The sequence below is a fragment of the Serinus canaria genome, chromosome 3 (genome assembly GCF_022539315.1).
Source record: "Serinus canaria isolate serCan28SL12 chromosome 3, serCan2020, whole genome shotgun sequence".
In the NCBI taxonomy this organism is placed as follows: domain Eukaryota; kingdom Metazoa; phylum Chordata; class Aves; order Passeriformes; family Fringillidae; genus Serinus; species Serinus canaria.
In genome coordinates, this window is record NC_066316.1 from 38854547 (window position 1) to 38880894 (window position 26348).

Genomic DNA, 26348 nt, shown 5'->3' on the forward strand with positions numbered 1-26348 from the left:
GGATTCCCCCATTTCTGTAAGCATTCCAGGGTTATAGCATACCTAAGCTTTCCCAAACACTAGAAAAGGCCTGATTCAAAATTAGGCCTCTCTGGATGTTACTCATTCTCATTTTTTTCAACTCAGGCTTGAAAAGTATTACAAATTGGCCCTGGACTCAAACTTGAGTATTTGGACTGAATTTATTGCTTATTAAGGCAACTTCATAGGAGAGCTCTTCTAGAAAATTGTGCCCAAGTCAGTTCTGGGGTCATGGGAAAAGCAGATTTAATGCTCAGCTGGAGAGGCCAGGTCAGATGTGCACTTTTAGATGCTATAAGTCTGCCATCCCTCTGTGCAGTCGCAGGTGCTGCAGAGGAGGCCTGTTACAGTGAGTGGATGATGGATTCAAAGGAAAACTGTGAGCAGCAAATCCACTGTGTGCTAGCAACCATTCCCAGCTCATGCTTTTTCTAGAAAGCACTGTGAGACACAGACAGACAGGAGTCATACAGAAGGCACAGGAATATGCAACACAGTTTTTGTTTCTTTCTTTGTTTGCTTTTAAAGAGGAAATCAGATGGTTTGGAGCCCGTTGGAGGGATGTACAGAGCTTTTCACTTCCCCTTGGTCAATACTTATCGATGATACAGGTTGTCCATGCTTCAAAGCTGACTGTGGCCTTGAGTTTAAGTCCTGTAAGTGGTCAAACACTGCTAAAATCTAACAGAGGCTAGCACTTAGCTGCTCCAGGTCCATCTGCCTGAAAGATGGAGACAGATCTCCCTGCTAGCTTATGGAAATTATTCCTCCTGAACAGAATGCTGAGCACAGAGGAAGCAATAGAGGCACTGTAGTGGCACCAGTTTATGAGGAGCAAGCTTCCCATGACTGTGGTATTCACATTCTCTGAAAAGAGAGAGAGAAAATTCTCTCTCCCAGGATTTCTCCTGGGAAAGGCAGTGAGAAGCTCAGAGAAGAAGAGAAAATAATTCTTATCTCTACTTGCTGCTCCTGCTGTTTGGGACATGTGAACTGAGGAGATTGTGTACCAAAGGTGATGGTTGTTTGGAGTGATTGGCCAATTAGGTCAAAGCTGTGTCGTGGCTGTCTCCAGACAATCACAGGGTTTTCCTGAGTACCTCTTTAGTGCAGTTATAGCATAGTATTAGTGTAATATAATATAGCTCAATAAAGGAATTGTTCAGCCTCCTGAATCATGGAGTCAGAGCACACCATTCCCTGGCTGGGGGTCCCCTGCATCGATACATGACCCCATCCAACATGCTCTGATGTGCCTTCTGTGACTTACCAGACACCTGGAAGAGGCAGGCGGAGACCCCCACGTCATTGGAGATGCTGCACTCGTAGCTCCCGCTGGTCTCCCGGCTGACACTGTCCACCCTGAGCTCTGAGTAGTCCTGCTGCTCTGCCAGGGGCTGCGCCAGGAGGCTCCCGTTGAAGCGCCAGATGGAGGTGGCCACCTTCATGGGGCTGCCCTTGAGCATGGTGCAGCGCAGGGTGACGCCGTGCCCCATGCCCTGCCGAACGTCCTGGAAGGCCGGCTCCACCACGGGGGGGACTGGAGACCCAACAGAGCAACAGACAGGGATGCCATCAGGGAGCAGCTGCCTCACCCAGCACAGCCACCCCGAGCACCTCTGACAAGACAGGTAGGTACCTTTGATTTCCAAGGGGTTGAAGCCAGGATCCATCACACCAAAAGCAAAAGTTGTCTGACATTCCCTTCTGACTGGGCTGGGGCCACATTCTACCTCTCTCCCAGTTATGAGGCAGGGGTAACCTTTAGCAAGCATTCATCCCACACTGAGCACTGCTTGGAGGAGCTACCAAGCTCTGCTCTCTCATGTGGGAACTGCAGCACCAGCAGCTGTATCACAGCTTGGATTCAATCCTCAGGTCTAATCAGAATGGCTCGTCCTTTTATACAGCACAAAATGCACTCCCTGAGCAGGCAGGTAAGTTCCTGAGCAGTCATTTCTTCTTGTCAGTGTTTGGCAGGGTTATCAAGGACACTGTGTTTAGATTGAGGGATCTGCACTTGCTCTCCCCACAGACCTCAAAGGGTTTTGGAAGGCCCCTCCCAAATACATCAATACAACACATCATGGACTGGCTACAGGGACTCTGGGTCCTATTTTTATCTCTAGCAACAATTCCCTGATGTTGGGAGGTGAGTCTCATCTATCCATGTCGGCTTCTCTGCCAGTAGTGTGAGAATGGGAATGGTGATGTGTGCTCACCTCCTTAGCAAAGGGAGACTACTATGTCTTTTGCACTTGTAAAAATTTATGGGAACCTCATGATTTGGGCATGGTTGAGGCACAGCAAGGACAAAGTCGGATTGGTACTGTTTGGGTTATTCCTTATTTAATACAATGAGAGAGGACTTAAATCCCCACTGTCTCTGATAGACATGTTTCATTTGCAATAAACTCTTAATTAAAAACATTACAGTGTGGGGATAAACAGAAGCTCTCCATCTAAAATAAGAAAAGCTTCCTGAACACAAAATAGCTGTTAGCCTGAATAGCAGTTTCAGCACAATCACAGCTGACCTTCTCCAGGTTCAAAGCAAGTGCTCTTCCACAGTTTCAGTGCCCTACAGATTGCACAGAGCATCTGCCTCCTCTAAAGGTCCACAGAGTTGCCAAGCACAACCAGGCCCAAAACCACACAGCATCCAGCATCTGCAGCAGTTATAAGACATGGATCCACCAACAACCATGGGTCACTCTGCATCCCTGCTGCCCTGAACAGAGCTATGCTGGGAAGGGCTTCAGCACACCAGTCTTCTCCCATAGCCTGACCCCAGCAAGACCCAACAGCTCTGTGACACTAGTGACATCTCTATCTTCCCCACAGATGAAGGTGCTGCATGCACTGTCCCATGTGTGGGAATACAGTGTCCCATCTCCAGGGGGCACAGATGCAGCTGTGGGTATCCCGTGTACAATCATCCCCTCCACCTGGCAGCCTTTGTTGGATGGGGCTGATTGCTTTCAAGGTACCTTGTTCTCAGCTCTAAGACTTTGGACCCTTTGCTGTGCTTAGGTGGATTAAAAGCAGCCTTGCCTGAGCTGAGGCGGCCGTGCTGAGTGGCACGGTCAGCTCATTACGGATGGCTTTCCTGGGGATGTGTCTCTGCGAGTGCTTCCAGTGCTGACTTGCCTTTGGCTCACACGTCTCCCACCTCACAGTGAGAATAATGTGAGAAGTTGTTTGATTAGACCTAGTGCCATGCATGTATCATCTCCATCCCTAGCTGCTATCCCATTTCTTCAGTCAGATCTGATCCTTAATTGAAGCCAGTGGGGTCTCACATTATAATCTAGGCCAGCTGGTGATATAGGGAAAAGAAAGAGAAAAAGGGGAGAGAAGAGAAAAAAGAAGGCTCAAAAAAAATGGCGCAGCCACTTCAGATGTACTCGTAGCAGTCTGTCTCCTGAGGAGAAGAGAGATGGGTCGGAAAGCAGCTTCCCTCACTGAATCTAACTGTGCCAGGTATGGGGCTGGGACAGAGGAAAAGGTCTGAAACTGGACAAAGTGTCACCTGCAAAGACGTGCTGCAAGGAAAGTGCCCTCCTGGGCCTCACTGCGGGACTGTCTGGGGCCGGTAAAGGGTCACAGAGGAACTGGGCTGGGATGCTCCAGAGACTTCCTTAGGTCACTGGAACAGCAGGGCAGCCAAGGATGCAGAAGATATTTAATCTTCGTCAGCTGGAAAATGGGATTTACTTGATTTGCACTGGGACAGGCTCCAGGACTATGTTACCATCTTGCAAAGGGAATGTCTGAAAGTGTCTATCAATTAAAAATTGATTATATTTTCTCCTCTTGTCTCTTGCACTAGAAAACACCCAATGAATATTAACTCTGCAGGTTGTCCTGGAGCTCCTGGGTTTTCTGGAGAGAGAGCTGAAGCAGGTTATCCCATCACTACAAAGCACAGAGAACTACACCAGGGGTCAGCTATTCCCCAAGGTTCCCAATGCATATGAAAACAAAGGAAGGTCAACAGCAATTATAGAGCCAGACATCAGCTCTGGCCTCCAATGCCTACTGGGGAGCTCACACTTGTTCAAGGAGGTTAAACACAAAAGGCAGACTCACCACAAAGGCAGGGATTCAGAACACAGCCTTTTCTGTTTCTGTTCTTTTTCCCTGGCTTAAAGGCAAAAGAAAGCTTGTTTAAATGAGCTGGTGCTGCTACTCCCCAGAACTAGGAGCTGAACAGCTCCAGTACATCTGACATGGGGGCTGTCTTGGAGGAGAGACCTGTGATATGAGCCCTGCACAGACACCTTTAGGGAGCTGCAAAAAGGAAAATTATTTTCAAGGTGCTTCTTATACTCGCAGGGAAGCAGCGTTTCTGCTGGCTATAAGGAAGTTGTATTTGGCTATTCTGGCTTGCTAAGCTGCTATGAGCTCTTTAAGTTTTCAGCCCAGTTCTAAAGGTGAGTCCTCATCCAGAGGCTCCTCAAATGCCTTCCTGTATCTCCCTTGAAATCCAGCACCTGTGTCAGAAGTGCTCTTTTAAGCAGCTTCCACACTGCAGGCAGCAAGTTGCTAGGCTTCCAGAAGGTAAAAAACCCTCTGTGCACATAGAGAAATTCAGGGTCCCTTGGCAAGAAACACAGCAAACAAATATAGACAATTACTGTTCTCTCTCAGAACAGCTTAACTCTAGAAGAGCCTGCTGGCAAGAGCAGTGATGAAAGGGGTAAAGAGGCAGTGTTGAAGTGAGGGTCCTTCACCAATCTTGTTAAGATTCTGCTGCTGCAAAACACAAGGCAGGGCGCTCTGCCTTTGCAGCAGAATTAGCTGGTTAGTAGCAATTCCAGTGAGCCAAACACAGGCATCCAAGCCCAGTGTGCCAGGCACCCTAAAGCAAAGCTGGGCTGCAGGCAGCTCCTCGCTGTGAGCCAGAGCAGATGCTCTGCACCAAAGGGCTGGTAAGCTAACGCTGCTCACAGTGATGAAGGCCAGCGGTGAGGGAAGTACAACAGCGAGATGTCAAGCACCAAGGAGTGTTGCTTTGTGTCCCAATAACCTCTTGTTTTCTTAGTTTTACTGGAAATAACCAGAAAAGAAATGCTGATCCTGCTAGTTGAGTCAGAAGTGCCCTCTCACAGTTTAGAATTATGGTCTGCTTGGTTTAAGTCGGTTTTAGTTTTAGCCTTGAGAAAGGGTAAAACTAAACTAGGGCTTTTCCTTACAACAGCTCAATGGAGAGACCACAGTATCTCCTTTCACTGTCACTGTGCTGTCCTGCTTGGGCATAACTCAGCAAGGGCTACTTGGTCCTTGCAATGCTGTGAGATTGTTGCAGGTTTCCATCAAATTCAGATGCCTCCAGAAGGCAGAGATGTCTCTTTCACCAGTGATGAAGTCAGAGCATCCCAGGATAGCAGAGATGCACTTTGAAGCTTTTTACTCGTGGGGTAAATAGAGAAAAAAAAAAATCCCTTAAATTAGAAACTGGCAGTGTTGCCATGAGGCTGCTTAATCCAGTATGGATGAAAGGCAAAGAAAGGCTCCTGTTGAAGTGGACTCATGCACAGAAATCAGTGACAAGCCTAAAGACAAACCAGTGTCAGCAGAACAGGGGAGCATTGAGTGACCTCACACAAATTGTTCAGGCAATAACTGAGAAGGATGAACATCCTAGACGTCACAGGATAATACTACTATGCAAGACACATGCTTCTCCACTGCAATTTGGTAACAGTGAATAGCATAACCTGACCAAATCTCAAATGCTGACTTGTTTTGGAAAGGTTGTCAGAGCCAGGGAACTCTTTCACAATCTGCTTTCTGACTCACAAGCAGCCCTGTCCCCCATGTAGCCATGTACAGCTGACAACAGCCATCTCTGTGGGTGGTGAGCTGCCAGCATCGTACTGCTAGTGTGTGCAGCTGCCATGGGCTGCTGCATTCTTATTTTGCTACAGGAATTTACTTCCCACAACACTTCCTCTGCTGCAAAGAGCACCACAGCACAGCAGTGTCACGGGGAAAAGGAGAGGCATGAAGAGAAAGATGCCCTAATCAAGGTCACACACACAGTGATCAGACAAAAGCAGCACAGGAGTCCTTCATCCTCACCTTTGCTATACCTTCCATATTGGGATCCATATCCTGGTCCTTCCACTCTTAGCCCAGTCTTCCTGTCTGTGAGAAACACCCTCTCCTCTATCCTCCAGAACCAGTCTTTAAATTTTTATTTAAATCTAGACAGTGCAGTACATAACACAAGTGATGAAAATAGAAAACTCTGCTAGATTAGAAAGCTGCTTAATTTCAGCAGCTCTCATCCCACCCTACCCACTGACTACCTCAAAGTTTAGCCATGCATCACAGCACCAGTGGGACTCCTGACTTTGGTCTTCACCATGCCCCTTGGTGAGACCCAGCTGACCACCCATTTGTAGGGCTAACACAGCAAACAAGGCACAGATAACCTGGCATGAAAGACTGCACAGAGTGGTTAGTTACAATTCTTAGCTCTGTCTCATTATACAAAGAAGTCATTTCTTTCTCTAGAAAGCAAATCAGCACAGACAGCTATTTGGACCTTATGAGACCTATATGAGCCTATCCAGCATCCAGTTATTTTCTTATAGATATCCTTTTGCAGATTGCTGGATGCAGTCTTCCCTAATCTTCAATAGCTAGCCAAAGCAACCCCAGCAAAAGATGCCTCCCTTTTCCAACCCCCAGCCTCATAACCTGGGGTAATAAAGATATCACAGACAGAAAAGATACTGCAACCTTTTTCTCACAGCAGGAAGAAAACTCCATGGTTTCAGTTCCAGGAAAGACCAAAATTCTCTACCTGGACAAGAGGGAAGCTCTTTTATTGTCATAAGGCTGGGAAATCACAGCTGAGCAATTCTGTTCCTTGCAACTGCAGCTACACCCCACACCCTAGGAATATACATTAGGCACCAACAGTTTTCCATGTGGAGACAAATATCCAACCCATATCTACAAGCCCAGTCTCATATGCTTGTTTAATATACAATTGAGTAGTTAGAAGAAGGGAGATCCAGGAAGGCTTGCTCAACCTGTTTCAGCTAAAAGCCAAGTCTCACTCTTTTATCTTATATGACTTTTGCCTTTGCACTTCAGTCTCTCCATGCATGAAGAGATAAAACGTGTGGGTTTTACATAGTGCTTGAAAGCCAAGTTGCAAATATTGTTATTTCAAAGAAAACAAATTTGTTCAAGTAAATTTTCTGCTAGATGAGCCAGAGTCTTAAGAGGCAGGGCTCAGAGAATGTTTAGTTCTGTGCTAGTTGACTGCTTTTAAAAGAAGAGCAAATGAAATGTATTCACTGCCAGCTTTTCTGCTTTCCTCTTCCCTGAACTTTCCAAGCCAATTAGCTCAACCAGTCTTCACCTATTAATAAAGAGGGATTTACTAAAGGATTTCCTCTTCTTCATGATGAACTGTGCTGATTAATACATGAGACCCCTTGCTCGCTCTACAGAGTGCTTTGAAGAAAGTCCATCCTGGGTGGGAATTTCCAGACCTTTAGCCTCACAGATATGCCTCCTCAAAAAAAAGATCTGTCCCAGACATGCTGGAATGCCACTCAGACTCACTGCCCAATTAATCCATGCTAACAAGACACTACAAAGACAAGTATTCCTCTGCAGTGTAAAGCCACCTCATTTCCATGCCTCACTTACCTTCTGGTGTCTCGTTTTAAAACAGTACACTCCCCTAATTGAAAAAGGTAAGTAGAAAAAGATGCTGCATGTACAGAAAACACCTACACATTTATATGTGAAATGCATGCTGCTAAGCCTTCCCCCACCCATACACCACCCAATCAGCCAAGCTGTTCACTGGAGAAATATAGAGGATGAGAGTGGACATTTCAAAACTAATTCCTTCAAGTACTGCCAGAACAATGGCAGAACCCCAAAATTAGATTTTTTTTTTTCCACAGACTAAAATGAAAATATTTTCTCTAGCTCACAACCAAGTCTGCTAATTATAACACGGTGAAGCAGCCTGACAGCCAGGCTGGATCTGCCCAGCCTTCATTCTCCTGCCCACACACACACCCACAAGAGGGGAGCCCTCCCATGTGTAGCAGTGCCAGACCACCAACGCTTCTCTCAGGTTCTGCCTGTCTTCTACAAGATAACAAGGTGCCACCTCACAGCCATGCATCTGTTATTACGTGCCTCTGTTTAACAAACTGAGCTGGCAGTGACACGCCACTCCCAACTGCATATAAATAGTTTAGATGCAAACATTCACTAACAGTCAACCAATGATATTCTTTCCCCAAAAGCATCCTATATGCATTAACTTTTGGCAGAGAAACAGTTATCTTACTGTTCAATAATTCATAGGTGAGCTACTCAGCTGGGCAGTTCTGGGAATAAAGCAACTCATTGCCAGTGCAAACTAAGGAAAAGAAAAGAAACCAAAATCAACTCCACAAGAAAGAATAAACGAGGTTTTTCCAAAGCAAAGAATCCACATCTTTCCTCTTCAGAGCTTACCAGTTTACCAGTAATTTTTCTTACCATCTAATTCCCTTGCTTCAGTTTAAGCCTACTGCAAGTCCTCCCCATAGGTGTTTTCATGTCCTAGTAATCAACTCTGTACTATCCCCAGGGTGTAAAGAAGGGAAAATAGAGAGAAAACAGCTAATCTATGAACTTCATCATCCTAGTACAGGCCCTCCACATTCCTGAAAAAGATTTGGAACCAATGGGAAAGGACCAATAACCTCCCCGCCCCAAGCTTGACAGCAAAACTGGTGCTAGCTGAAGCAGGACTTTAAAGCCCAAATTTATCACATTTTTCTTCACTGATACACTCATCTTAGGAATGCCACCTCCCTCCAAGGCTATTAAGTGAGAGGGACATCTCCAGAGGATGATTCAGCTGGCAGGAATTCCTAGCTGGCATCCAAGCCTCTGCCTTGCACCTGCACAGGGAGCTTAAGGTGATGCCAGCACCCCCAGCTCTGCTAGGTGGGATGAAAGCAGAATGAAGCAAATGCATTGATGTGGCCAGTGCCCCCCTTCCCTATGAAGCTCTCATGAACTCCCAGTGCACCTTGTTTGATGAGCTGATCAGTAAGCTGAGTCTAACACACACCTGCAACCTGGGCAGCGTATCCTGCTCTTGGACAGGAGACACCTCCTGTGCTCCAAGTGCTGCGTGCCACAGCAGAGCTCACCTGGGCAGGAAAACAGGCACCAGCCTGCACATTCCCCATAGCAAACACACTGAGAAATCTCTGGACTCCAGGAAATGTCAAATTACTGCCACCACTGGGGCTCCTGTCCAGAGAACGCAGCTGCCTCCTACAAGGAATTGTCTGAATTCCCCCTTGTCTCCTGGAGGTGAGAGCACCCCCAACCAGAGTAGCAACTCGGCAGAGGTGACTGTTGATTCCAAGCATCAATCCAGTAGCTCCTGTTCCATTGCCAGCTGCCATAACGACTCAATTACTTCCATATATTTACCCCTTTAATAAAAGAACTGAAATTAAAAAGCTGGGAGGCTGCAGGAGAAAAGTACCTCTGAGGACTGCAATCCTGTCAAAATAGAGAAGAGCCCCTGCTTTAGAAATGCAGTTATTGCAGGGCTGTAGGGGATCAGAGGCTTCTGCTCACAGCTGGACCACAGTATTACCTCACCTTCTGTTTTCAGTTTGAAAACCAACTTGGGACCACAAGACAATCCCTCCACGGCTGCTTTCCAAACAGGCAGGCAAAGTGAGAGGCAGCACAGACAGAATCAGAAACACTGATTAAAAATCAGACCTGCTTTAGCGTTGGTAAGGTGGGGCCAGAGCTGGAAAGGGGAGAGATCCAAGTCAGAATGAGCCCAGTAGGGGAAGGAAGGCCATCCAAACCAATTAATATAACCAAATACTAACCAGCACTCCTTAATATGTTCACTTTGAAATTTTTGTTCACAGTAATAAAAAAAAAGGATGCATGGGGCAAAGCTAGACCAGGAAGAGTTAATACAGTGGTTCACCATTTATCTACAGCGTAGAAAGAACACAAGCTTTCCCACACAAAACACGCTGTTCCTCAGCTTCTCCTTCAGACCTAGTGGGGAATTTGGACCAAGGATGAAGAATTCTGCGTAGAGCAATGCTCAGTTCTCCATCACTTCTCTATCTGCTACCTCAGATTTTTGCTGCCAGTTGTTTAATATCCTGCTCTACAAACTGCCATCATTACCCCATTTTTCCATCCTTCACCCTTGATTGGTCTTGATTCATCTGAGGAAGATGACGACAATGAAAACGTAACTGTTCAGAAAGAGGCTGAAAGGATGCTCAAACTAAAAGATTTATGGCAAACACTCAGGCTCATAGATGAAACAGCTGAGGTCAACAGATATCAAAGCAATTTTTCCCATAAGAATTAATGTAACAAGGGGGGCAGTGCATACAGGAACTCAAGAAATGCGTGCAATTTAAAAACACGGGATCAGTATATATAGCAAAGAGAAAGGAGAGGCAAGAACATTTTTTACTGTAAGCATTTTTACTGTCATTCTCTGGATGGTTACCGCTTCATCATTGTCATCATCATTTTCAGATGAATCAAGGTAGATAAAATCAATCACAGGCAAAGGATGGAAAAACTAGGATGGGTTCAGGAGGTCTTCAGATGAAATGGCTGAGGTCCTTCAGAACAGTTACTGGCTTTCAAAAGCCAGCTGCCAAACGGCCACAATCTCTGCCATCCGTACATCCTGTTTTCCCCCTCCATCCTTCACAACATTGCCTGCACACATTTAAAAGGTGTGACATCCATAAGGACCTTTGCCCAATTCCTCCTCTATTAATTAATTACTAAAAAAAGACTTTATCTGTCCTATTAGTACTGTCACAGCTTTTCATGAACCTATCTTCAACAGACTGTGCACTTTATTCCAAAAGATCCTGCCTGCCTTTGGAGACAGCAGAGGATCTGTCAGTCCCATTTCTTCAAATGGGAAGGACACACTATTTCTTCTTCCAATTTTTGGATTTTGGTCCAACACATAAACATCTGAAGTTGGTTCCATAAGTTTTCATTATTCTCGTTCTCAACTCTCTTGGGACACAAAAATTAAGGCTGTTACCTTCCTCATTCTGACCTGCTGCATCAAGATCTGGAAGTGCATCCTGGCCTGAGTCAATCCATCAGCAATCATCATTCTGAGGGGCTGCACCAGCACACACTGCAGCACAGCATCCTGCTCCTTCTGCCCTCTCTGTAATAAATAATAATGCCTCCCAGAATCAGCTATCCCAGGTAAAAAGGACATTTTAAACCAGCTTCAGAAACGTTTGCTGAGACATCCCACTGTAGTGGGCAGGAAGTAAATATAATTCTGCATACAGTTTTGGAAAGAACCTGCGTGGTCTTAAATCTGGAAATATTTCTGGCTAAATCTGTGATACAAGCCAGAAAAGTAGGAAAGACAGCCTGTGTCTGTTTGTAAGACTCTGGCTAGGTCTATGTACCCTGATCTGAATTCATCAGTGCCAAAATGGCAGGCTAACAACGGATCGTAAAAATCTTAAAAATGACACAGAAAGTAGTAAAATTTCTGTAGAAAAGGGAAAACTTCATCCAACTGGGCCATTGAGGGGAAGTTTGTGACAGCACCTTGTGAACACCAGAGGAGATAAAATTATTCTGTACTCTCCATGCAAGCACTGCCTGCGTTGGTACAAACCAAATAACTGGGTCAACCTAAGCAGATGAAACCTCAGAACAAACAGCAATAAACCTTTTTATTCCTCACTGATTCCATAAAAAATCTCATGGAAGATGAATGTGGGATGCAACCTTCCAAGCTAAAAATGAATGATGATTAATATAATTTTATGGGTCCTTGGCAGACAAACCAGGTAGTATTTGAGAAAGCAACAAGAAAAGTAACTATCTTGTCATAACATCCTCAGGCTTTGGAAAGAACCTGGCTTGCTTCCACACGACAGACTAATTGAAGATGTAATACTACTCAAATGCAGCCCACATTAAGCAGATTAAAAACACATTAACTGAAAGAGTTCAAAAAGAAATTTTAAATGGCTACACGCACCATTGGGATCTCTCTAGTGAGAGGGAACGCCTATTCTAGGAAGACATCTCTAGAAAGAACCCAGATGAACCTCTTAAACTGATGCTATTTCCCATCTCCATCAAAGTCAGAGATCCAGAGAGCAGCTTGGCAAAGCTGAAGTATATCAGGCTGTGTAGCCAACATCGCACATGACCACCTTTAGTTTCTGAATGACCTCACATCTGTTTGCAGCTGGCGTGGCTGGGTGCACACTTTGGCACATCTGGTGGCTTGGGCTGTGCTTCCTCCCCTCCCACACAAAGGCAGTGATAACTGACAATCACCATCCCTAAGTGCCTGTGTCAATGAAAGAACCAACATTTCTAGAAGATACAAAACACGTAGCAGTAAATGACAAACTAAAGAAGTACCTCTTACAGGACAATTTGGCTTGCCTGATGGAATAGTCTTTTGGGAACTTCATTCAATTTGTCCTGGATATTCACAGAACCATAGAATATTTGGGGTGGTAGGGACCTTTAAGGGTCATAATGTAAAGGTTTTTAAAAGAAAACTGTTGAGGAAATATTGTGTCACTTTTGCAAGAAAAGCAACAATGGGTCCAAGAGGAGACTGAGTTAAAGGAACCTATTAACATCAGCTTTCAGCCTAATTCTGTGGTCCAAAGATGTCCAAATCCTTGGATGATTAAGCCAAAGCTCACTAAACATATTGTGAGATGGGCATCACATCTGCACTGGTGAGATCATTTTTGAAAGCCTGTTCAATACATGTGGCCATGCTGACAAAATGATGTTGAGAAAAAAAATGAGAAGAGGGCTATAAAAATAAATATAGGGCTGGAAGACATGCCTTGTGGTGAATAGCTAAAGAGACTCTTTCTGGATTGCATACTGAAAAGGCTAAGAGATTACTTGTTCTGGTGTCTGAGACTACACGAGGAAGAGACTGCTGATAACAAATAGCTCGTTATGTGAGAAGACAAAGGCACAAAAAGAGCTTGTAGCTGGAAACTGAAATTAGACAGGCTTAGATTAAGTGATGACAACAGAACCATGAGAGTAAAAAAACACTGGGACAACTTACTGAGCAACACACTGAATTCTCTGACACTTCAGGGTGTGAGGAGATGCTGCACTGAAAATGTACAAATAATCCAAGTTTAGCTGCACAAAGGTAAACTCTCCTTGCTCCTCAGCTCCTTCAGTGATAGGGACTATGCTTGGCATATAAATAAGTCTCCTGTCCAGACAAACAGCATAAAATGGTTAGAAAGAGATTCAAAGAGCTCTTGTTTTCTCAAAGTGATTGGGAAGCTGGAGTCATGGCACTTTGGATAAGCAGATTGGAGCACATAAGCTTCCCTAAAGGGTTTTTTTAAAAAAAAAAAAAAAAAATCCCAACACAAAACTCAGCTCTTTCCTCCCTTCTTTAGAATAGTTTAATTTGCATTTTTTCATTTATATGTGTAAGTTGGCTCCTAGAAAGTGAATCAGTATGAAAACTTACCCACTTCCATGCAGAAGTTTGGACTTTTGCAGAGCCTCATGACTAGCAGCCAAAGCAGAAAAGAAAGATTTCCAAATCACAAAACCCTATTTTGAGTTGCTCTGTTTTCCTCTGATTGAGCCAACTGCTGCCATTTTCTTATCCCTTCAGATGTACTACAGTCTCTCCAGCAACCCACCTTAGATGGAGGGCTGCTCACTTTCCCTCAAGCCCCATTTCTCCATTTTACAGCATTCCAGAATGTTGGCTGAAGGGCCTGTATTATGCATAAACGATGAACTGCTCAGAAAATCCCAGCAGACTTGGTGCTATTAAGCTCATCTGTATTCCATTCAGTTATTAGATACTGCATTCTAGCTTGTGATTAGGACAGTGGAGTTTCTCCTTGCAATCAGCACTTTGTAAGGAAAATCCCTGTTCAGTGCAAATGCTACTGTCACTCATTGTTCTCTTGACCTCAAGCACAGCCAGTGTTGGGAACCTCTATTAGTTTTGACACTCCCAACAATTCCTCCTGTGAAATCTTGGCCGAATTTGCCCCAGACTTGTAGCATATTTGCATGAGATTTGCAGCACTGGTTTCATCACCTGTGAGAGCAGGTCACAACAGATCAAGAATCTTATTTTTCCTTCCACCTCCTTCCAATCTGTAGAACTTGAGATCTCAGTCTCAATCCCAAATTGCCCTTCTGGTCTAGCAGTAGGTTTAGGGTTCAGAGAACCGTGAAGGCTACAGCTGCAGCCATACTAGGACTGGGAAAGGCATGCCAAGTAGAGCACAACACTGCACCAACATTGATCTCTCCACATCTTTCTTAATCTGTGTCACCCATGGTACTGGGGACCTCAGGCTCTGTCCAAAGCTGCAATTAGTGGTAGGGTTCAGAGAAAAAAAGAAAAAGCCTACAGTTCTAGGGATACTGGGGCTGGAAAGCCTGCATTTCCAGGAATCAAAAAATCCCAGTCACAGGTGCTGTTCCCCAGGGCTCAGTGTTGAGGACAGCTCTGTTTAATATTTACTGATGATCTGGATGAGAGGACTGGTGGCACCCTCAGTCAGTTTGCAGACACACCAATTTGGGTTGAGAACCAATCTGCTGGAGCGTAGGAAAGCCCTGCAGAGGAATCTGGACAGCCTGGATCAATGGGCCAAGGCCAAAGGTATGAACTTCACAAAGGCAAAGTGCTGGGTCCTGCCCACGGGTCACAAGAACCCCTTGCAGCACTGCAGGCTGGGGCAGAGTGGCTGGAAAGCTGCCCAGCAGAAAAGGACCTGGGAGTGCTGGTTTACAGCAACTGAACATGAGCCAGTGTCTGCCCAGGGGGCCAAGGAGGCTGGTGGCATCCTGGCCTGGATCAGCAGTGGTGTGGCCAGCGGGACCAGGGCAGGGAATGTCCCCCTGTACTGGTCACTGGTGAGGCCACACCTCGAATCCAGTGCTCAGATCTGGGCCCCTCACCACAGGAAAGACATTGAGTGTGTCCAAAAAGGGCAAGAGAGCTGGTGAAGGGTCCAGGACATAAATCCCACAAGGAGTGACTGAGGGAGCTGTGGTTGTCCAATCTGAAGAAAAGAAGGCTCAGGGAAGATCCTATTGCCCTACAATTATCTGAAAGGAGGCTGTGGCAAGATGAGGACCAGTCTCTTCTCCAGGCATGAAGTGACAGGACAAGATGAAACAGCCTCAAGTTGTGTCAGGGGAGGTTTGGGTTGCGTATTGGGAAAAATTTTTTCACCTAAAGGGTGGTCAAGACTGGAATAGGCTACCCAAAGAAGTGGTGGATTCACCATCCCTGAAAGTGGTCCCAAAATAAGTGGATGTGGCACTTTGTGATATGGTTTAGGGGCCATAGTGGTATTAGCCCAGAGGTGATCTTGAAGGTCTTTTCCAATCTTATGATTTTAGATGAGCAGTCTCAGAAGTCAGCTTCCTCCCAGCCAACAGTAACAAAAATTTCACTGGTTTCCTGTGACCACATGTAACCCTAGAAACAAGGACTCCAAAATTAAACAAAATGCAACAGGTAGGCATTCAAATAGGAAATGGAGGCATGTCTGTCAATTCCCGGGACCAATGATGGATTTGCAGGTTCATTACTGGGATCATGAAAGAAAACCAACTGTTCTACCTCTAGTAATGGAGGCCAATTTTATTTGAATCAGAAGTTAATAGCTGACATAGGGAAGGAGTGTGGGCACACTTGTGCTTATTTGTGTTTGCAATAGTGATGCAAAGGAGAATGGAAATCAGGAACTGTATGAAGTGAAATAGGGTGAAAGGGGTGAATGTTGGAAATATGATTTCTGCTCATTGAGAAAACACTATTTCCTGGCTTCAAAGAAAAAACAGTTTCTTGCTCAGAAACTGACCCAAGTGGAAAAGCCCAAAACTAGTCACTGAGCAGCCCCACAGAAAGCTCCCAAAACTTCTATGACCTTGCTAAAAACAGAGCCCTCAGCCTCCCTGTAAAGTGTCCTAGCATACAATTGGAAACAGGGAGACTCAATGGGATGTAGAGAAGCCTGAGCACCTCTGAAATTTAATTCTCATTTTAACAGTTTCCCTATAGGGGTGAATGTAATTAGTGCTGTTTCAGAGCTCGGGGTCAGGATGGTCACAGCTAATTCAAAACACATCCAGGATGCTCAGATTTTTTACTGGGGCTTCTGTTCATATCAGGAATGTCTCAGGGGCTTCCCTGCATAAATCAAAAGTGGCACCACTGTTCTGTGCATTGCTTCCACATGCCTGCTACAATCCTCCTGGGCTAGAGGAAACAGCTCTGTTCTAATGCCAGAATCCAGAGAGCAGGTGAAGAATAGCACAGGATTCTGCTCCTGCATGGTCACAGGTGCTACATGTCATGGTTTACAGCCCAAAAATCCTGATAGGAAAGCAAAGGCACAGGCACAATGCCATAGCACCACATAGCTCCCTCTGGAAAAGAGGCCGGGGGAACAGGATCTCTGCTTCCCTGGCACAGGTCCTGGGTCAGGTCTGATGGTCTGTGCTGCTATGCAGGTGTGGACAGCTGTTTTTCTGTGCCTCAGGCCTTTGTGCAGAGGCTGAGAGTTAACATGAGAAAATGAATCACAATTTTTGTTTGCTTGGTGACTTCCTGGTTTTCCTAGTGAGTTCTGGTCCATGGCACCTCTCTCTCTCCACCAGCAAGAAGCAGAATTTGATAAGGACAAGCCATTCCCTCTTTTCCTGTCCTGTGACCCCAGACTCAAAACATGAGAGCTGACAGCAGGTTTCTAATTTGCTCTATCTTCCGCTTCCCTTGCCCCATGACTGCTGAAGCCTGGTTTCAGCTGGCACAGAGTTAATTTTCTTCCTAGTAGCTGGTATGGTGCTCTGTTCTTGATTTAGGTAAGTGATGAGAATAATTTTGATAATGCACTGATGTCCCAGTTGTTGGTAAGCAGTGCTTTAACTCATGGACTTTTCACTGTCTCATGCTCTGCCACTGAGCAGGTGCACCAAGAGCTGGGAGGGAGCACGGCCAGGACAGGTGACCTGAACAAACCAAAGGAATGTTCCATACCATAGAATGTCATGCCCAGCCTATAAACTGGGGGGGGAGATGGCTGAGAGGCACCAGTTGTTGCTTGGGGATACGCTGGGCACTAGTCAGTGAGCTGTAAGTAATTGTACTGTGTTACACTTATTTTTCTTGAGCTTTACTCTGTTTTTTCCTCATCTCTCCTTTACATTACTATCATCACTACTAATATAATCCTTTATTTCAATCTCTAAATCATTCCTACCTCAATCCACAAGTTCTAAATTTTTTTCTGGATTTTTCTCCCATCCATAAGAGATTCCCCACGAACTCAGATACCAGTCTTTTTTATCACACTCAGCAGAGAATATCCCATAACCCCACACTCCAGGATCCACAAAGCTTTCTCTGCCTTGGCCAAGTTCCCATGTCTCTTGGACCTGCACTGGTGCTGCACAGGCCCAAAGAGAAAGCAACAGCTGGAGTGCCAGACTCACTATCTCTGACTTACTGACTGGAGATAAGCACATGGCAAAAGTACTCACAGTGTGTGTTACACTCCTGTGCAAACAGAAGCAGAGCCAGGACAACCTCTCCCTCCAGCTAGGCTGTCTTGATGCAATCTGGGAATCACCAGGTCTACTGCACTTTGGAGAACTTTGATACAGGTGGTTTTACCCATGGTCTAAGCCTGGACAACAACAGGACTCAAAACCAAGCAGTTTCCTCAGAATGGCAAGATGGGAAGCACTAGGAAAGTGTCTTACAGTCCTATGGCAGCAGTATGCTCCTGTGACTTAAAGAGAATCACATGTGTGGGTGAGACCCAAACATGCACAGCCTTGCAGGATGCTCAGCACAAAGAATTTGAGAGGATTTTGGAGTTGTTTCTCATCCTAACAAGTTGATATATATCTAGATCCTACAAAAAATAGCTGCCATGTCAAGAAAACCTTAGAAGGAATGTCTGCATCAGAACAGCATGAGATTTGGTATTCAGCCCTGAAAGGGCCACAGGTGAGCAAACATTTACAGAGAGATGACCAAGATTGTCTGCCATCCACTGTGTCTATACAGCTCTTGTCTCTCCCTTCCTGACAAAACTGTACAGCTTGAATGTGTCTCTCTCAATAAAATTAAGTTGCTCTTCCTGCAGAGTCTGGCCAAAACCCAGGATAATGGTGGATTATGGAAGGTGTATTTGTTACTCCCAACAATATCTGAGAAATAGATTAACCGATTTAAACCAGTTCTCTTCTGAACAAACAAATTCATCTCTCCAGGCGACGAGCTCTCACACAAGCTTTTACTCAGCCTATTATTGCAACCACAGAGGTGCTGAGAGAGGAGCAATGAGCTGCACAGAAGCTGAATTGCTGCGCAGGTGGGCTGCAGTCTCACATAGCAGGGCCAGGTTCCAGCTTTAAGGCAGGCTCCCACCTTCTTGACGTGCGTGTCTGGGGATTTTCCTCTCTCCTTTCATGGTCTTTTACTCAGGGCACAGCGAGGAGGCCTCCCTGCACTTTGCATCTGACGTGTGGTGCCACAGACTGGACATGCCAACTTTGCAAAATCTGCTCCACAGCCTCCGAAATCCCCCTGCCATCTGGGCCTTCTGCTTTATGTCTTAAGTCTCTCCCATCTCCCAGCCGCCACAGGGTGCAGACATGCCCTGTCAGACCAATTTCAATCAAAGAGGTAAATCAGGAAAGCTCTCAGGACACCAAGGGAGGCTTCCCAAGAAATCCGAGTGAGTGGCAGCACATGGGAACCTTCCCCACATGGCAGCAGGCAGAGAAGAGACCACAGCTCTTGCAGGGCAAGACCCGACTGTTAAACACTGACGACAAAAATTCAGACCAGTCAAAATTCATCCAACTGCTTTACTGTGAAATATGGGTTGTTTGGGCTTTTTTTTAAAGCTGGATATAACAAATGCTACAAAAAAAACCCCAGCCCTGGGAGTCCTGGGGCTCTGCTGTATGAACATAAAGGCATTCCAAAGAAGAAGGCTTTAGCTAAGCATCCTTAGCCTGCCAGACTGAAGGTCATGAGGCTGGCAGGAGAGCAGGGCCAAGGAGTCCTACACAGTAACTTTTGGTACAACCCCTTGTGAGGACCCAGTCCTAAACTAATGTAAGCACTGTCACAGACTCCCTCTATCAGGCCCCAGGACCAATACATGGTAATTGTTATGACAAATCTGAGGCCAGCTGTAAGTGTCTGTGATTATTACTTTGCTCTGAACTGTGGCCATTTGGGTTTACAGCCATGACAGAGTAAAACTTCAGCCTGTCCTGAGACTGACAACTCTAATTATTTGTTAGCAGCCTGGGCACTGGGAAGCAGAGTGAGCAATCCTAATGCCATATCATCCAGGACAGGGCTGCGTCCACAAACATGAGCTCTAAGGAGCTTAATCCCAAACACGATACTGTAAGAAAAAAGTGTGTTGATCATCAGGAATAAAATCCTCTGCTCTTAAAAAGGGGAGCAGAGGGGTGCAGTGTATTGAGGGAAATGCAGAAATTAGATGTATACTTTCAGTTCAGTCACATAAACCTCTTATTTGGGGATAAGCGGGGAGGATTTCCATCAAAGTGAAACCTAACTACCAGGTCAGGCTTTGCTCAGACTGGTGGTTCAATATCATGCCCATATCTATGAATTATTTTATTTCTACCAATTAAAGTCTCTAAGTTTGCAAACACTGAACTTGCAGAAGACACAGTTTTCCTTTGGCTTTGAAAACAGACACACTTGCCCCAGAGCACCACTTCATTCTTAAACCTTTGATGGTGTAAAATGAACCAGAACACATCAGAGTTCTAGATGTCAGGAGAGCCCGAGGTTTCCCTCTCTTGCCAGCAACACATGTACCATGGAGAACAGCAATAATGAAACATGAATGAAAGAGTAGGAAAGCTCCACTCAGTACAAGAGCAGAAAAACCATCTTCTGGCCCCAAGTTAGCTCCTGAACTGTGCTACTCAGCTTGGAGGAGGCTATCAGGATGAATTGCACCAATGAAAATAATAAAGAAAAAACAAAGCCATCACTATAAATAAATACACTCAGAAATTAAACCAACCAGGTCTAAAATTCTTAGCAGATGGCTCCATAGTGCAGCTCACGTGGCCAAACAGCACGACAGATAAGCCAGCTCAGCCACAGACAGAAGGGTCAGCTCTGGCCCCTGACAGCCTCATTTCTCTTAGACTCCCTTCATAGCATGGAGAGCTGCAGGGAGCTCTTAGCAGCCAAAAGATCCGTCTTAGCCACTCTGCAAAAACATCTCCATGCCCAAAACACATCTCAAGAGCACTTTTAAGAGAGCAGTTAATATCCAAGCTTATATTTCAGGAGGGGCAGGGCACCAGCAAGAAGCACTGACATTGAGCAATGGCTTCAACAGCTGATCGAAACAGTTTAATGCATTTCCATTTCCAGTTGCATGGAGCCAGCAATGTTTCTTACTTATTTACAGTATCACCCCCTCCCCTGCTCCCCCCTCTTGTGTTTGCTACATAGATAACATGGGGAATTGATACTGACTATCGCCTGCCTGATGTACAGCGCTGCCGATGGGTTCAGCAGGATTTTAAAGAGGAATGAGTCAACAGTGTGTGACCAGGAATAACATTTGCCAGTGTGTGAGCTTGAATAGGAAAACATATCCGTGCCCACCTGAACATTAGTTAAAGTGACAGTGGCAACAGATGCCCCAGCAGGATGTGTTCTGGCAGTCTTCCAGGTCAGGGCAGAGCCAGACCTGCTAGCCACCGGCCCTATAGCAATGCCTGTGTCTAGGGCAGTAAATGGCTCCTGAAGTCCTGATAACCATCCCACCAAAGGGAATGCCAGTCTGCTTTCCTGATTACACCTAACATTCACTATGCTTTGAAGATAAAGCACAATAACCCACCTGCTGTCTAATGTGGCAGAACTTTATCTAAGGGCAGTAAGCGTAATCCTTTGGAGATCAGTCACAGATGATTGTGAGCTATTACTTTAGATCCAGAAGAGGTAAATTCACAGGCCATGTTATTGCAGAGAAGGAGATACTTAGGTGAATTCCTTTTCCTTTCTTAATCTTTCTTCCTGTGAAGATTTCACCTGCTGTGTGATCCCAACATGGGAAACAGGGCCAACTTTCAGACTTGACTACTGAAAACAAAGTCAGCCCCATATAACTATCACTCTTTCCTCCAACTTTTCTTTCATTGGGCACTCAGAAATACCAAAACCTCTGCAAAAGACAAAAATGCCAGCAGCAAAAATCTGCTCATCTCATCTTCAGAACTTGGTGAAGTAACTAATAACTCAACAGAGGACACAGGTGCTCCTCTACCAGGCTTTGATGGTTATCTAAAGAGGGAGAAGCCATTCAGATGGTCTAGCATGGGCCTGAGACAGCAAGTAGTGAGTGCTGTGAAGGAAATAAACCCATCTGCAGGAAAATATGGGAGCAGATGTATTGAGGACCAGGTGGGATGAGGAGTGCAGGGCTGAGCTGGACCTGGAAGGAGCTGAGCAGTGGTTTATGAGATGTTGTCCAGGACTGGCAAAGCATCAGAGCTGACATAGTATTATTCAAGGAGGAAAATGTAGTAAGATTGCAATTTTCACCATACTGTTTTATGAGGCTCTGACAGAGCAAAAGTCATATTCACCATGGTAAGGCAATCATCTCAAGGGCTGCCTCTAGCAACAGCCAGAGCTCTAAGTCACTAGTACTAACCTTTGTAATTCCTGCAGATACTGCTCTGAGCAGTCTTTTAGGTTACATGGCTAATACACGCCTTTCAGTTTTTTGTTACATACTTGCTAAATTAATATCTAAGCATCCTTTATATTGATCCACACACGCATGCTTTCTTTCCTCTTCTCACACACAGCAGCTCAAATAACACTACTGAGTTCCAAAACCCAGGCTGCTGCACATTTTCAAGCCCAGAGTGTGTTTCACAGCCTTAGACAGGGTGGTACAGCCCAGACTTTAAATACACCTCTGCAGAGGATTCATTTTTCTGATGGGATTTTCTACAAGTACCTGGTCCTGAAAAAAGTCCTTGATAACAGCATCAGTGATAGCATTGATATTATTAACGGCACTCCGCCACTCCATTAATATTTTTATTTCAAGACTTCAAAGTGCTGTGTTTATTATGCTCCACAAATCTTTGATTAGATGGATCAGTTTTATTCCTGTTTTGAAAGTACAGGAAAAAATGACAAGACATTGCCAATCCAAGTGTAGATTCCCAGGAGTTCAGACAAGCCCAACTTCTCGCTATAACCATTATACAACATTTCCTCATCTTAAACACGGAGATATAAGGCTGCACAGACTTTCATAAACTTATTAATCTTTCAAAGCTCTACATTATAGACCAAGAAGTCCAGGGAACAGATCATCCATCCTGTCAGAGAGCTGATGATAGACAATTTCAGCTCATATGCTACAAGAAAAGCAATTTCTTCTGCTTTCTAAATAAAAAAAGAAAAGCAACTTTTTCTGCTTTCTAAATAAAAAAAAAACCTAAAAAAATCCAAACACCTTTTTTTTTTTTTTTTGACAGCTGACTTGCTCTTTTTGTCTTCTTATTCTCTTTCCACTATTGCAGTGCAGTTGGAAAAGCCTATTTCTGGACTAGTTTGTTACAACACAGCACCATATGCGTGAGGATGAAGGGAGAAAACCAAGGGAGAAAGGAAACACAGAAACCGGTTCTGACATCTAATCAGATCTGCTGTATTGATTTTGCAACTTTAGCTCTGGAGCAAATCTGAGAAACAGCGCGATTACCACGCGGCGTGCGCGGCTCCCCGGAGCGCTCCCGGGGCCGCACAAACGGGCGGGCTGCATGCGCGCACACGCGCGGCCCCGCCGGTGAGCGCCCCTCCGCAGGGATGCGCCGCCTGCGCCGGGCGAGAGGAGCGCTCATCACCGAGGCTGCAGGAGCCACACGATCCCCATCTCCAACAAGATGAGAATTCCAGAGCGAGCCGCCGAACTAATGAGCTGCCCACGCTGGAAAGCTGCGTTTCAATTAACCACAGCAGCCTCTCCCGCACCCACATCCAGCAGCATGGACAAGGAGGACAGGGATAAACAGAGACTGTGTTGTTTCTGGGTCTGTTTTCTGCAAGAAGGGAAAGGGGGGAGGCTGTAAAAGGGACGAGGGCAATTCTTGCCCTACTTTCTTGGTTTGCAGTTTCTTTTTCATACTAATGGAAGGAGCAATCGACAGCACTGAAACCAAAGCTGCCTGCTGAGGCACAGAAGAGGCAGGGCCACCATGAAGTCCTTCCAAATTTTCCCGCCAGGAGGAGACAACTCAGGTGTACAAACACTCAGTATCCACCCAGCTTCCACTAAGGGTGCACAGAACTGATTGACAAGGGAAGGGGGCTGTTTGGGTGGGCTGGCAGGTGGAATATATGACCATTACTTGGGCAAATTCACAATAAAGCGTTGCTTGGCCATGGGATGAGCTATAGGAAAAGCATGTTCAGCTACCCTTTACACAGAAGTTCATCACACCTTTGCTTTCTTGAGGGTCACATCATAGTCTCTGCCCCAGATAGCTTCTGGCTCACACCTACCATCTTTCTTGTGTGGGGAATCATGCCCTATACCTTCAGCCCAAGATTCCGGTCTGTGAACCCCCTCCAGACCACCTAGCATGAGTGAATTCATCCCAAGCTCAGCACTGCTGCTCCCTCTGCAGGGGCAGTGAGGGTCAAGCGAGGTCCACACAGCTTTCAAACAGTAACACCAAACCGGGGACACCAGCCAGTCTGATGGTTCTTTGCTCCCAAGTGAAATTTTGCTGTATCTGTCATTGTCTCTTGATGTGACCAAGAGTCACCTTCCCTGCCATGTCCTTCCAAGTCCCGTATGACTGAACCAGGCTGCCTTCCTCAACAGCTCAAACCAAGATTCACATTTTCGCCCTGCTTAAGGGAAGCTTCTCCACACTTACGTACCTGCCTGGAAATCTTCACACATTTCCTTATCTCATCCTGTAATCTAAGCCCACCACGCTCCCGAACAGACAGAGATAATTTTAAAAGGGGCTCTTCAAATACTCCAAGTGCCTGCAGGATTTCACACACCTCTGTTATTGCTGTGCTCCCAGCAGCTCACATCTGTGAGCAGTTTGTCTGGTTGGTTTCAGCCAGGTTGTCTGCTCTGGTCTCACTTCTCTTATTCCTGGGGAGCGAGCCTGGGAGAAGTGTGGCAGCATGTCTAATGAGTGCTGCTGTGCTGTGTCTGGAGGCTTGTCACTCACAGCTCACAGGCAGCATGCCCAGGTGTAAATTAACCTGTTCCCTGCCCGCCCCACACCTGCCAGATCTGCGCTGCTCAGAGTACTCTGCCAGTGCTCAACAATCACACTGCACTAATGGGACAAGATCTGCAGGGAGAGCCAAGGCATTTTATCTGGCTGCCTTCCCCCAGCCTGATTTCAAGTCTTGTAAGAGAGAGAGCACAGACTGCTGCATGTCAAAACACACCTCAACAGCTGTGGGAGCTGAGCAGACACTCGCTTCTCTGCAGGGAGAAACCACTGCAGGGAAAAGATGGAGCTGTCACCCAACGCAGCCAATGCCACCCTCTATGCTCACCTCTGTGTACAGATACTGCCTTCAAGAGGGGCTGGGAGAACCACCCATAGCCAAAATCACCCCACACACCTGCTAAGTATCAGCTTCCTGTTACTCACAGCCTGGCTGTACGGAAACCATTTGGGAGTACACATTCCCTGTTACCTACCACTGCTTTTCAGGCAAAATGAGTCAGGCATATCCAGGGGTAACTAAGTTGAAGAAAGCGTTGTGGTGTGGAAATTATCTAAATAACATTCATTTTCCACCTTTTGAGTTCTTGACTTTACAAACTTACTAACATATCCTGAAGGTATTTTACACACATGTAAAGCACATAAACACACCTGGTAAAGCTGCACTCATCCCCTGACACGGAAATAGAAACCATTGTACACAAATAGGCACAACACCTCTCCCTTCCACTTGCAACATGCTTGCCATATGGTACCCTGCCCTTAGCCTGACCAATTAAATATAAACTGTTCAAAGGTCCCCAGACAAAAGAGATGTGTCTGTTCAGCCCAGTAAGAAAGGCCAACCCTGTCTAGCCCCCAGGCTTTTGTGTACACAGGCATTCAGGCAGGCAATCCAGCACTGCATGGCTGTACTCACACTGCACGTTGAGCTGCACCAGGGCTTCCCGGGGTCTGATGTTAAATCCATTGTACCTGGCTGTCTGACACTTATAGGTCCCGCTCATTTCTCGGCTCACACTCTCCAGGTGCAGCTTCCCATCATATGTCTCCATTGTCATTGTCCCTGAAGGCATGGGGGCTTCCTTGTCTACCCGGGACCAGATGATGGGTGGCTTCGGCTTTCCTCGAACCTCGCACTGCAGCTCTGCCCTGGAGCCTTCCCGCACAGTGATGGCAGACTGACCCTTAGGGACACTTATTGTGGGTGGCACTAAAAGAGAGACAAGAAGAGAATCGTTTTACACAGCATTTTCAGCAAGTAAGGAATAGTCTTCTTGAGATGCTCCAGATGGAATCACACCAACAGCCTTGAACCCCAAAGGTTTCCACTCGAGACACTTCAACCCCTCTATGAACACACTGTCCATGCAAGTTATCCTGTAGGGTCTGGAGCTTCAGGGCACCAAGGAGGATTCCAGCCTTTCCAGCAGTGTGTCCCAATATCAATGCCAAGGGCCAGGTGTATTGGGGCAGACTCCAGGCTCCCATTCCTCTGTGTGCAAAATGCTATGCAGCTGCAGGGATAGCATCAAGAAACACAAAGGCAAAAGCCTCTTTGATCCATTTTTCAATTTCTGGTCAGTGAATTTCTCAAGTGGAACTGTACTCTTTTGGCCAAAAATAGAAGTCATATCTGCCGAGGTATCTAGACACCTTATCCAGGTCAGACCAAAACCAAGACTTAAAGGATAAGTGCTTGTAGATCTCATCTCCAGCCTTCTCAGAGGTCCTAAACCACAGAAAGGAATCAGCTCTTTTTAAGTGTCTTTGCCTATTTTACTTTTATAATTTATTTTGTTTTATTGGTGAATGCAGTGTGAATTTCTCACACCAATAAACCTCTGGCTCATCTGAGTGAGACATGGGTCCCAGCACCAGTCACTCCTGGCATCCCTTCGAGGTTGGGAAGGGCTCACCCAGCAGAATTGCTGCTGAGCTGAGGCTAG

General features: G+C 45.8%; 1 protein-coding gene across 2 annotated transcripts in view; it reads right to left on the minus strand.

The window, feature by feature from the left end:
- The window catches only part of MDGA1 (MAM domain containing glycosylphosphatidylinositol anchor 1), a 138677-nt gene that overhangs the window by 46601 nt on the left and 65728 nt on the right, over window positions 1–26348 (minus strand). For both annotated transcript variants that reach the window (XM_050972886.1, XM_050972887.1), the window contains exons 8-9: window positions 25319–25612; window positions 1292–1561 (exon numbers count right to left, since the gene is read on the minus strand). In XM_050972886.1, the coding sequence (XP_050828843.1) occupies window positions 1292–1561; window positions 25319–25612 (564 nt within the window). The remainder of the gene's footprint in view (window positions 1–1291; window positions 1562–25318; window positions 25613–26348) is intronic.